Source organism: Apodemus sylvaticus, chromosome 7, assembly GCF_947179515.1.
Source record: "Apodemus sylvaticus chromosome 7, mApoSyl1.1, whole genome shotgun sequence".
Lineage (NCBI taxonomy): Eukaryota > Metazoa > Chordata > Mammalia > Rodentia > Muridae > Apodemus > Apodemus sylvaticus.
Window position 1 is genome coordinate 69215506 of NC_067478.1, and position 13111 is coordinate 69228616.

At 36.0% G+C, this 13111-nt stretch overlaps 1 protein-coding gene and 1 long non-coding RNA gene across 8 annotated transcripts in view; one reads left to right on the plus strand and one right to left on the minus strand.

Annotated features, from left to right (window-relative positions):
- The window catches only part of Myo9a (myosin IXA), a 229491-nt gene that overhangs the window by 43974 nt on the left and 172406 nt on the right, over window positions 1–13111 (minus strand). For all 7 annotated transcript variants that reach the window (XM_052188139.1, XM_052188138.1, XM_052188141.1 and 4 more), the window contains 5 exons: window positions 12972–13084; window positions 6249–6391; window positions 2589–2812; window positions 2083–2199; window positions 1570–1758 (listed from right to left, as the gene is read on the minus strand). In XM_052188139.1, coding sequence (XP_052044099.1) covers window positions 1570–1758; window positions 2083–2199; window positions 2589–2812; window positions 6249–6391; window positions 12972–13084 — 786 coding nt within the window. The remainder of the gene's footprint in view (window positions 1–1569; window positions 1759–2082; window positions 2200–2588; window positions 2813–6248; window positions 6392–12971; window positions 13085–13111) is intronic.
- Window positions 1–13111, plus strand: part of LOC127688962 (uncharacterized) — a 77594-nt gene that overhangs the window by 36811 nt on the left and 27672 nt on the right. The window lies entirely within an intron of this gene.

The following is a 13111-nucleotide window of genomic DNA, read 5'->3' on the forward strand; positions in this document are numbered from 1 at the left end:
TATTTAAAGTTTGTTAAAATGAAGCGCTAATAAAGAAGAATGGATGAACTTTTTACAGACCGATTTCCCTTTAAATGTCATTTCTAAATAGAACACCATAATTAGACATTTTAAGCATTATTCAAATTATGGTCAACCATAAAGGTTTGCTATATACTACAAACATAAAGTGGACCCATGTAGAGCATGGAAAAACTCTGTAGACAGACGGTATCTCCTGATAACATACAACAGAACAGCTCAAACCTACCCTTTAACAAGCATCAATTTACGAAGCAGCAGTATAAATCTAGTAAGAAACATCTGCATAAAACATAAGCCTGATACCTACAAAACAAGAATTTCTAGAACCTATTTACTTAAAAATGATTTGAAATGGTTTAAATTTTTAATTCATCAGATAGAATAAGTAAAAATAAAAAAGCATAATCAACACTAAGACATTCCTGAACAAATAATAAAGTGTTATATCTGTTGTAATGAAAAGCAATATACCAATATCCTTGTTTCGACAGCTGTATCAGCTGTCTCTTTCTTTAAAACACACACACACATTTTTGTTTAGTTTTTTTTTTTTGAGTTAGAATTTCTCTATATGAAACAGGCTACCTTTATTCTATTCTCCTGTCTTTAGTCTCCAGCTTGATGGGATTAAAAGTATGTGCCACCACACACACAATTTAAAAGTATATAGAGTTTTCTAGGCTGGCCTCAAACTCATTGTGTTGCCAAGGATGAGCTTGAACTGATCATTCTGCCTCTGCTTCCAGAGTGCTGGGATAATAAAGTGTACCAGCGCATTTTATATGGTGCTAGAGCTCAGATCTGGGCTTTATGAATGTTTGTCAAGCACTTCAGCAAGAGAGCTATATTCCTAACTCTTACCCAACTACAAAATATTTGATAGCTTTAAAGCAAGATTTAATTAAAATATTAAGCAGTACAATTCCCAGCTCTTGACCAAAAAGTGAAAGTTACTGATTACTGATGTTTATATTCCCCGAAAGCACATTTTTCCTAAAAACTAATTCAAGAGAGATCTAATTTGTAGGTTCTAAAGAAAAAGCTAAGTGATATATAATTCATTTGACCTTTAGCCATTGTTTTTCAGAAGTCAATTTATATATTAATCTTCATTAAAACTAGAAGTGTAATATTGAGGGTATGCTATTATGTTTTAATTGTGAAGGACATGTTCAACGAAACAAATTCAGAGCAAATACATTGCAAAATTATTAGAACAGAATGTAGAGGATCTAAAGTAATGACAAACTGGTATGGTCTCTGTGATATTTTGCTGAAATACATTGTTTCACTCTCAGTCACAGTCTAGGCTGATGTTAAACTAGGACACTCCTAACACATCCTCTACAGTATTTTGACTACTGCATGTGTCATCATGAACAACATAATCAAAAATATATTGCAAAGATGCAGAAAAATCATAATGAAACCTATGTTGCCTAAGTAAAATACACTAATACTAATTTTTAAAAAATGTTTCCTAAACAGATTCCTTACAAAGAATTCATAATTTATTTAGTACTTCTATAAATCTAACTCATTTACCTTTGGGGCTGTGCTATCCAAAGACTTGAATTCATTCATGTATTCATCTAAAAACACCTTGAAAGTGTTAACCCAAACTCTCACTGGAGATTCATTCCAATCACGTTGCTCAAACCTCATGGTCTTTTCCAAAATCTGTTCAAATAGTGCATACAGGTCTTTATAGCGGATGCTTTTCCCATCATCCATCTAGTGAGAAGAAAAAAAAAACTGTTTTATGGAAAGTTTTATGGAAATATTCTTTAAAACTGATTCAACTTGAACTGAAGAATATAGATTACAATCTTAATATAGCTTATAATGAGCCAACTCAAACCATTATCTAGCATTTGCAAAATCCCATTAAAGTATAAAGTGTAGAAAGGATAAACCTACTAAGTATCAGTAAAAGGCCTAACAGTTGAAGCAATACAATAATTAAGTCCTAAAATATGTTCCCTTGAATCTGGCTTTACAGATTATTAAAATTAAAAACCATGTTGCACTGTATCTCCTAACATGGCTTAAGCTTACCGCCAATGCAGATGAATAAGAGCTGAAGATATTCTGCCGAAATTCTTTCAGTGCTTTTTTAAATACAACATCCACTAATGTATCCTTCTTGCTGTCTTCATTATCTAAGTCATTCATCTAGGAACCAACCACAGAAAAGATTGACATACACAATTATTCATCAAAAAGAAACAAATGCAGTGGCTGAAATGTCTCTTAAGCAATGAGTATTCAAAGCCACTGGACATTACAGGACAGTGTACTTAATCACATCTAAGTTCTCTTTAACATTTTGACCTACAGTTGACAGAACAGCTATAATTGTACAATAAGACTCACCTTCATATCAGACACTTAAGAAATCACAGAAGAGGCTAAAATCCTGTCTCCCTTTGAGTGTTCTACGATCTGAGCTTTTGGTAACAAACCCACTGCTTGAATTACTGAAGAAGTTTTACCTTATCTTACTATAACAGCATATCCTATAATAAATATTTTTTAGTCAAATTTCAGGAAGCAAATTGTACCTTTTTCAGAAGAAACTCATCCATACTTTTTAAATCATTGGCGCTTGCTATGATTTGGACAGAGTCATTTTGCCAGTGCATAGAGTCCAAGGCCACACTGCTGATTTTCACACCTCTCTTGCGCTTTGCCTTTGGAGAAGGTTCCTTATTCTCTTTGAACTCTTTTCGACAACTCCCAGGCAGTTCTGGACTCAAAGGAGGTGTTGGGTGGTATTGAGTTAACTCTACAATTCAAAATAGGGTAAGTAATAAGTAAAAAAGATATACTTAGTAAAAAAAAAATATTTAAAATCTCCATCCTTATTGTAAACACCTCAGCCCCAAAGATAAACAAGAATAAACAACAAACTAGCGATATTACTGTTCATTCACTGAATTAAGTTCATTGCACTGAATGAACTTTGTAACACTTGTTTGAAGGAATGTTCAGCTATATCTAAGTATAACCAATCAAAGAGGAGACTCTGATAATTACAATTTTTACTATAGTCTACAATCATGTAACATTGTCTATTGATAGTTAACAACTTGTTAGGGAGTCAAGTAGCTCACCTGCCTTGCTTTTGGTCTAATATTTTATTTAGTGTTTTCTTATACATAATCCTTATAACTGCCTTAATTCTTACAGGATTTGGGGAGTAAACAGGTAATATGTATTAGAGAAAAGTGCCATGTTTTGTATTTTTTTACACTAGGGAATAAAAGTCTATATAAACCATTAAAATTTAGAATAGAACTAGATTAGACTTGCAAAGTCCTATCTGAAGCCTGAGGAGAATACTGATATAAACTGACTTTCATTTTAACTTACTAAGTAATTACTTCATGTTACAAAGTCATTTTCCTTCTTAAATGAAATAACAATATTCAATAAGTTGTAATCTCAGTTTAGCATTAAAAACAAAGGCTACCTTATAAAATTTTTATTCAAACATAAATAAAAAGCCATAATCCTAATTTTTATGAAGGTCCTTATATAATGACATCTGCTAAAATACATATTTTCAAGTAATGGACCTTATCACTCTTTTTTGGAAATTATATTAGACTGTAATTACTGAAAATGATAAATTTAGAATGATCACTTTCAATTAGAAAAGATATTAAGAAAATGAACACTTGAGTAATGCAATGAGGAAAGTTGAGTTTTTCTAATCTCACTATTAGCTTAGGGTTAGATGGCCACAGAATTATTATTATTTTGATCTCTGTCAGTTGGCCAGGTAACAAGAACAAAGTCACAAGGTACAAAATGAGAGGTTAATTTCATCTCTACCATTCTTTCAAGTGCTAGTTCCTTCTCTAGGATAATTTCAAATGTGTTACTGCTACATCTTAAAAGTCAAAAGAATTGCTACCTTATGAAATGCAAGGCACTAATGTACAGTAAATATGACAGTTGATACTGTGAACTTGACAGGATCTAAAATCACTCTGGAGACAATGTCTGGGCATGACTGAGAGGGATTATTGAGATTAGGCTGAGTAGGAAGAGCACTATTAAATTAAATATAGGTAGTTACCATTCCATGAGCTAGGGTCCCAGACTGCATTATAAGGGAACTGGGCAGGTAATGTATATTACAGAGAAAAGTACCACATTATTTTTATTTGTTCACACTAGAGAATAAAATTCTATGCATACCATTACAGTTCAGTAGCAGATTAGACTTGCAAAGCCCTGAAACTATAAACCAAAATAAACTCTTCCATTTTAAAATTGTATTGGTAAAGTATTCTGCCACAGCAATGAGGAAGGTAACTAAGAAAATAAACAGCTGATGTGTTTTACAATGGCTAAGATGGGGACTCTGCACCAAGCATGGTAGCTCACGCATATAATCTCAGCATCCATGAAGCCAGGGCAGAATTGTCTCAAATTCAAGGCCAGTTTGGGTTATAGGGTAAGACTTTGTTTTAAGTAAGGAAGGGAAGGAGGGAAGGATAGAGGAGGGAGGGAGGGGAAGAAGGAAGGAAGGAAGGAAGGAAGGAAGGAAGGAAGGAAGGAAGGAAGGAAGGAAGGAAGGAAGGAAGGAAGGAAGGAAGGAAGGAAGGAAGGAAAAAGAAAAAAGAAAAGAAAGAAAAGAAGGAAAAAAGAAAAAAGAAAAGGAAGAAAAGAAGAGAAGAGAAAAGAAAAGAAAAGAGAAAAGAAAAGAGAAAAGAGAAAAGAAAAGAAGAGAAGAGAAGAGAAAAGAAGAGAAAAGAAGAGAAAAGAAGAGAAAAGAAAAGAAAAAAGTCAGGAGTGCTAAGCCAGTCACTTCACTAGCTGTAGTACTCAGGAGAGCAGGCTCTGCACCTTGCCTGTGCAACACAGTGGAGCTGGCCCTGGTGGTGAAGGCTTGGTGGGTGGGTGAGTCAGCCCTGAGGCTGTGAGGCTGGAGAGTTGTCCTAGCCCCTCATAAACTGCAGCAATTGGGAGAGTGGGCCCCACACCTTGACTGGGTGTCATAGTGGAACTGGAAATGTGGGTGTGGCTGAGCAGGCCCTGCCTCTTGATGATCACAGCATCAGGTGGCTTAGCAAGAGCAATGCTTGAGAGCTCATCCTTGCAATGTGAAAAAGGAAGAGCCAACACCCTGACCAGCTCAGCTACCACCCAGACCCAGATACTGGGCTCTTGAGTTGGCCTACCCTAAAATCTTTATCATCTACAAATGGATAGAACGTGTAAAAGGGCCAGTGGGGTTGATCTAAAGCTCCATGACACACAGCAACAACAGGGTAACCAGAAGGAATCCCACTGATGATTCAATATTGATGGTGTCACAGAAGCCAGAGACCATGAAGCAAAGAAATGATTCACTGCAATGAACATATGTAAGTGAAGATGTGTGGACAGAGGGATATAATGTAGGACACACTGTGACATACTATAGCATCCAGGATGAGATATTCTCTACGCTTTGCTTCATTCATTTGTTTACATTTTTTTTTATTTGGGGGGGGGGAAGGTTGCAAGGGCAAATGGTGGATATGAGGGGATGGAGAGATGAGTGAGACTGGGATGCATGATAGGAAACTCATGAAGAATCAATAAAAATCTTAAAAGAAAGTAAGTTCCAAGACACCCAAACAAAGGAAAGAAACCAAAAACCAAAACAAAACAATAACAAAAACCAATGTCAAGTCTGGAGTTTAAATGTCTGAACTCAAATCCAAATTGTAGGTCTTTTCATTCCAATATGTATGAATAGATAACTTCTTATACTTTGGTATTCTCACCTATATACCATGAATAATAATTGTAATAATACCAGAAAAATTGTTCTTAAAATCAATAGATTTAATATATATAACATGTTTATTATGATTTTATATAGCACTCAATAATGAGTTCGTATTATGAATTACTATAAATATTATATATTTATTAAAAAATGAATCAAGGCCAAACCTTTACAATTAAGAAAAAAAGGGTAGCCCAAGATTCATCACCACTGAAGTGGGTGTTCTGCGCTTCACTGTTCTTTGCCACATGTTCTTGGAGCATCTCATACAAGTAGAGTATGCCTTGTTTTATTAAGAAAGCCCCTACCAAAACTAGTCCTATCTTATGAAGCTATCATTCTAACTAGAATGTCATTCTGAAGAAGGCAGGCATAGTACACTTTCAGAATGAGTAACAAAAATTAAGAAGCACCACCCTCTGTCCATTTTTACCATCAGAAAATGGATGAGCAGGTGTCACATCTGAGCCAGCAAAGAGTGAGGAGACCTCTGACTGGGGAGCAGGTTTTACTCTAGTAGTCTTCTTCTCTCCTTGTTTCCCTTTGGCCCAGAATCTCATCTTCGCTCTCTGGGGTCTGTTTTTAAAACAAAACAAAGGTAAGATGGCAATCAGATGTCACTATAATACTTGTGTATCCTCTTTTAAGCTTTTCTTACTTTTTAAGCTTTATATACTTTTCATATGTAGTTATCTATTTTAACTTCGGTGTGTATGGGGGCAGGGGGGGATACACTGCTGGACACATGCCAGGCAAGACTCTACTTCGGAGCCACACTCCCAACTCATCTTGAATATAAAATACAAAACTGTAACTTTAAATCCTTTGATAAAGCAGCCTCAAAGCAGTGTAACAAAGATTCCAGCTTAAGCTTACTGATGGCAAACTGCCAACTTTTCATTTTTATATCTCACATGTAGCTTACAATAAAGATCACTTTGTTTGTAGTTTTGCACCACTTCCTATCCATTCTCTGCTTCTTGCTTGCGGTTAAAAATGTAAGACTTTTCTGATCAAGCTGCTCCCTTCTGATCAAGGTAGTCTCCACTCCCTTCCATGACACTCCCTTCCATGATGGACTCTTATCCCTTTGGAACTGTAAGCCAATATTACCTTTCCCTTCCATAAATTACCTTGATCATGGTGTCTTATCACAGCAACAGGAAAGTAACCAATGCAACATTGAGCTCCACCTCCATCCCTCTTTTGTTCTTTTATTTTGAGACAGCATCACTGGCTGACCTTGAACTCTACAGGTTCAGACACACCTTGAACTTTTGTTCATCCTACTTCATCTTCAAATAACTGGGGTTAATGGTCTGTGCCAGCAGGCTGGGAAGTTTGCTACACTATAATGCCTCTTTTTAGTGATACAATCTATTTTTTTATGAAGATCAATGAAGTACATTAAAATAATAGAGCTCACATAACCAAATACTATGTATCCTAACTTTGCACTGGGAAAAGGGGTTCACTAATTTGTACATTAATTTGTGAATGAACATAAAGATTGAATTTGAAATTTTTCAATGACTCCTAAGTAGCAAGTCTATGTCTTGTTCTGGATTTTAGTGGAAATGCTTTGAGTTTTCTCTCCATTTCATTGAATGTTGGCTATCACCTTGCCATAAATTGACCTGATTATATTTAGGTATGTCCCTTGTATCCCTGATTTTTCAAAGACTTTTATCATGAAGGGGTGTTGAATTTTGTCAAAAGCTTTTTTATAGCATCTAATAAGATGATTCTGTGGTTTCATTCTTTCAGTTTGCTCATATTCCTCTCTGGTGTAAACCCTACTTTATCATGATGGACAATTTTTTTGATGAGTTCTTGCAAGTATTTTATTGAGTACTTTTATATTTAGGTTCACAAGAGAAATTGGTCTGTAATTTTTTCTTTTTTGAAGTTTTATATGGTTTGGATATCAGGGTACCCAAATTAAAAAAAAAATGAATTTGGCAATGTTTTTTCTATTTCTATTTTGTGGAATAATTTGAGGAGTATTGATTGGTATTAGCTTTTCTTTGAAAATCTGGTAGTATTCTGGACTAAAACTGTCTGGCCCTAGGCTTTGGGGGTGGAGTGTTAGGAGACATTTAATAATGACTTCAATTTCCTTAGGGGTTATGAGTCTTTATTTAATTTGTTTATTTGATCTTGATATAACTTTGGTAAGTGGTATCTATCAAGAAAATTGTACATTTCTTTGATGTTTTGTGAAGTATAAGTTTTTGAAGTAAAAGTTAAGGATTCTTTTAATATCTTCCATTACTGGTGAGACAAAAACTTGTACAGCCATTTTGGAAATCAATATGATGTTTTCTCAGAAAATTGGCAATGGATCTACCTCAAGATCCAGCTATACCACTCCTGGGCATATAGCCAAAGGATACTCCTATCAAAAAAACACTTACTCAACTATGTTCATAGCAACTTTATTCATAATAACCCGAAACTGGAAACAATCTAGAAGTCTTTCACCTGAAGAATGGTTAAGGAAATTTGATAATTTACACAGCAGAGTATTACTCAACTAACCTGAGCTCATATGGGCTCACAGAGACTGAACTGACAATAAGGAAGCCTTCCTGGGACTGATCTAGGCCATCTGCATATATGTTACAGTGGCATAGCTTGGTCTTCTTATGGGATTCCTAACAGTAGGAGCAGGGGCTGTCTCTGACATTTCTGCCTGCTTTGGGGACCCTTTCCTCCCACTGGACCATTTCCAGCCTTAATATGAGGGAGGTGCCTAGTCTTACTGCAACTTGATGTGCCATGTTTGGTTGATATCCTTGGGAAGCCTACCCTTTTCTGAAGGGAAATGGAAGAGTAGATAGGAGTTGGAAGAGGCATAGGGGAGGATCCTGGAGGAGAGGAAGGAGGGGAAACTGCAGCTGGAGTGTAATATATGAGAGATAGGAAAAACAAGACAAAGAAGACCTACGTTCATTGTTACAAAGTACAAGTCTATTTTTATCCAATATGCTGTTTAGTCCTTGGTGGGGCTTCAGCCAACACATTTGGTTGTGTTGTTTTGAGGCAGAGTCTTACTGCGTTGTCCAGGTTGACCTCCAACTTTGAATCCCCTTTCCTCCCCCTCCTGAGTGCTAGGATTACAAGTATGTGTCACCATACCCAGCTTGAAGTGTTTTAGTAGTAGTTTGAACCTTTACATTTTTCTTTATATTGAGTAACTGGTCTTTTAAATTGGTTCTAGAATTTCCTTATCTCAACAATCTACTTTTCTTTTTGTACAACTTTCTGAGATACATTCACTTTTCTTCCTCCTCATTATTATTATTGTTGTTATTATTATTACTACTACTACTACTATTCATAGTAGTAGTAGTAGTAATAGTAGTAGTAGTATTGGTGTGTGTGTGCGCACGATGTGTGTGTGTGAGTGTGTGTGTGTGTGTACTGCCAAGTGATCTCCTCAATTACTCTCCAACTCCCTGAAATGAAGTCTCTCATTGACCTTGAAGTTTACTAATTTGGCCAACCAGGCTTAGTAGTAAGCTCAATGATATCACAAGAAAACCCACAGAAAACCTGTCTCATGCTACAACCACTGGAATTATAGGCATAACTTCATACCTAAAATTTTATGTGAGTGATAAGAGATCTAAACTCAGGTTCTCATGCTTGCTTAGTAAGCATTTTATCCAATAAGCTGTTACCCTCAGCACCATTATTTTTAATTTTCCAAAATTATTTTTATTATAAATGTTTCTTTTTCATAAACTAGTTTCAGTTATATTCATTATGTAGAATTTGCATTGTTTCTTGTATTGGCAGGTTTTGAAGTATTCTATCTTATGTATTTCCTTCATATTATCTGATAGTTTTGGCTCCTTTGATATAGTGTTCTCTCAAATATATGGTGATCACTGATGCCTAATTATGATTTCTGTTGGGTTTCAAGCATTGCTTAGAAGCTCTAGTGTACACCAGCAGAGCTTGTAAACTACAACCTTCCTTATAGGGTTACCTGACTCGGCAATTTTGCAAGGAAATCTCTCCTAATCGTTCCTCAATAGATGGACAAAGTCCCAAAGATTCTCTGAACTATCTGCTCAAAGGGCATAAAAAAATGTATTAACTGAGCAAAGAAAAAGAGCTGAAAGGTGTATTTAATGTGTAAAATTCATTTAAAAAATAAGTAAATACCAGGGACAGAATAGGTAAAATGTTTGCTACACAAACATGAAAACATTAGTCCCCAGAGCTGATGGTTATGGTATGGCAGGCTTATAATTCCAGCACTAGTAAGGGGGAGACAGGTAGATTCCTGGAGCTAGCTGCTGACTAGTCAGCCTAGCCAAACCACAAAGCCCAAGAATTCAGTAAGAGACCTATCTCACAAAACAAAACAGTGACCAGCACCTCAATGAGTTTGACCTTTGACCTCCACATACATGCACCTGCACGCAAGCACACATACCAGTACATTCATGCATTCACACTAAACACACATTTAAAAAAAAAAAAAAAAAAAAAAAAAAAAAAAGGTCCTGAACAACTGGAGTAGGGACTATCCCAAAAGCTGTTGCCTGTATGTGGGATACATCTTCAAGTTGGGCTTCCTTGTCTGGCCTCACAGAGATTTGAAGTGCCAGTGCCAAGCTGTGGGGAATACCAAGGGGGTAGGCCTACCTGCTCAGGGGAAAAAGAAAGGGACAATGGGGAAAGGACTGTGGGAGAGGGTGACCCAGACGGAGGATAGTGAGCAGGATACAAAGTGAATAAAAAAAGTAATTAATTTCAAAATGTGGTCCACACCTTAAAAATATTGACAAACTTGCCAGGTGGTGATAGTACACAATTTTAACCTGAGTGCTTGGAAAGCAAAGGGGAGGTGAATCTCTGTGAATCTTAAGTTAGCCTGCTATACAGAGGAAGTTTCAAGACAGCCAGGGCCACACAGAAATCCTGTCTTCTGTATGTGTGTGTTGGGGGTGGAGGATATTGGATATAAAATTAAGTCTAGAGATCTTCTATTTTTATTTTTTCCTGAAAATAAGTTTATTATTTTCTGCTAAGAACAGAGAGGGCCAGTTGGCTACATGTATCTTTCTTAGTTATACCTACTTGGTTAGTATTCAGGATTTTCTCATTTATTAAGACATTTACATTTTGGTTTTGTCTGTTTTGTTTCATCATTTATGGGGTTAGTCATTTGGGCAAATAAAGTGGAAATTAAATTTATATATTAATTATCTCCAAATATATGTACTTTAATCTCTTATATTATTATGTGCATATCTTCTTTGTCAATTCTGACTTGTAGTATAATCTTTTCTAGGTTTAGGTCCTTTGTAAATCCCTTTAAGTCTATAAAAAGTGGCCTAAAATTAAAAAATAAAATATTTTTTAACATACCTTGACATCTTCATTAAGGGCCCCAAATGCTTATATAATTTTTAAAAGGTATTTATTCAAAAATAAAAATTACTTGAATTCTATGTGTGTTTGGGGGCATATACACACCTATGCATACCGATAAACATCGCTATGTCTACTAATGGCCAAAAGAGGATTTTACCTCCTCTACCACTCTCTAGTTCCTTGAACCTACTAGTGACTAGCCAGCTCTAATGATATTCTGAAGTCTGTTCCCTTCACAGGAGTTAGGACTGTTTTAAAAGCCTGTCATGTATGTATGTGCACCACCAGAATGCCTAGTGTCCTTGGAGGCCAGAATAGGGCATTGGAGTCTTGAATTAAAGTTAAAAAAAAAAATCTTAGGGGTCCTGGGAACTGAACACTGGGAATCTTAGGGGTCCTCTGAAAAAGCAGTAAGTACTTGTAACTGCTAAGCCATCTCTTCAACCCCATACTTTTTTTATTGAGTGCTTAATTTAGGCCTTCACTCTTCTAGCAAACACTTGTAACTGCTGCAGCTTCACCTTAACTTCCCCACAGGCAACTTAAAGAAAACTAAATTATTTTCTGAAAGTATTTATCTTTTCTTGCTTTTTTTTGGGGGGGGGGGGGGTTGGGCCAGCTGTGGCTGGCTGTCCTGAACTCAAAAGTATTTTCCTAAAGCAATTTAGTGCAGAGTATATTATATATATTACAAGCGAAAATTGAAAATATCAATTTCATTCTACCTAATCTCTCTCATTTTACAAATTATAAATCACATAATGATTAAGAAACTTCCCCAAATCATATTGTTATCCACATAAGAAGATATAATTCAGTGTGTGTGTGTGTGTGTGTGTGTGTGTGTGTGTGTGTATCAGCATAATAATGTACTTAGCAATACTATTACTTCTTAAAAATTAAGGCTGAAGTCTTTCAGCCATGGCAACCATCTTCCAGTAATTTGCCAAAATGATAAAACACAAAGGGAAAAAGGAATGGTACCTATTATCTGTTCTCTATGCCTTTAAGGGAACATGGAGATGTTCCTTTAGCCACATACATGCAAACCTATAAAGGATGATGATGTAGAAGGGAGTGAACACTGTTAAGAAAAGAATGCCTTCCTTCTTGAAGGAATTGCCATGTAAAGTGGGATTCCTTTACAAAACAAGAACTGTATGTTTTACCCAGCATGCCACGGGCATCATTATAAACAAGCAGGATAAGGGAAGATTACTGAAAAGAGAGATGATCTAAGAACTGAGCCTATTAAGCACTCCAAGAGACAGCTCCCTTAAAAAGGTGAAGGGAAATGATCAGGAAAACAAAACAAAACTAAACAAACAAAACAAAACCCAAAATATCTGAAGCACCACTGCTCTACCAAGTGAAGTACACTGTATAAGAACAAATGGTTGGTTGCTAAAGCCCATGGCCTATAAAGTCAAGACTTAGTGTACAAAGAGAAATAAAAAGACATAGACTGTAAAGTGTTTTTCTTTACAAAACAAACTGATTAATTTAAGAATTTAATATATAAATTATTAAATAAAATCATTGAAATTATTCTATTACTCAGCTGAGATGGCTCAGCTGTTGAGAGCACTGACTGCTCTTCCAGAGGACCCAGGTTCACAGCTGTCTATAGCTCCAGTTCCAGGGGAATCTGATACCCTAACAGAAACACACATTCAGGCAAAACACTGCTGCCTATAAAATTAAATAATTTTTTTAAAAATGAAACAAAGAAACTCCTCTTACTTCTTCATAGTCCTCATACCTTATGTCCAAGTCTGAAGCCTTCTGTCTGACGGCCAACTGTGTGATCTCTCCCTGAGACATAGCCTTATGGAGCTTCGCTTGCTCGTCAACTGAAGAAAATCGTTGTGACGTCTGTAGGAATTACACATGGCAAAGATT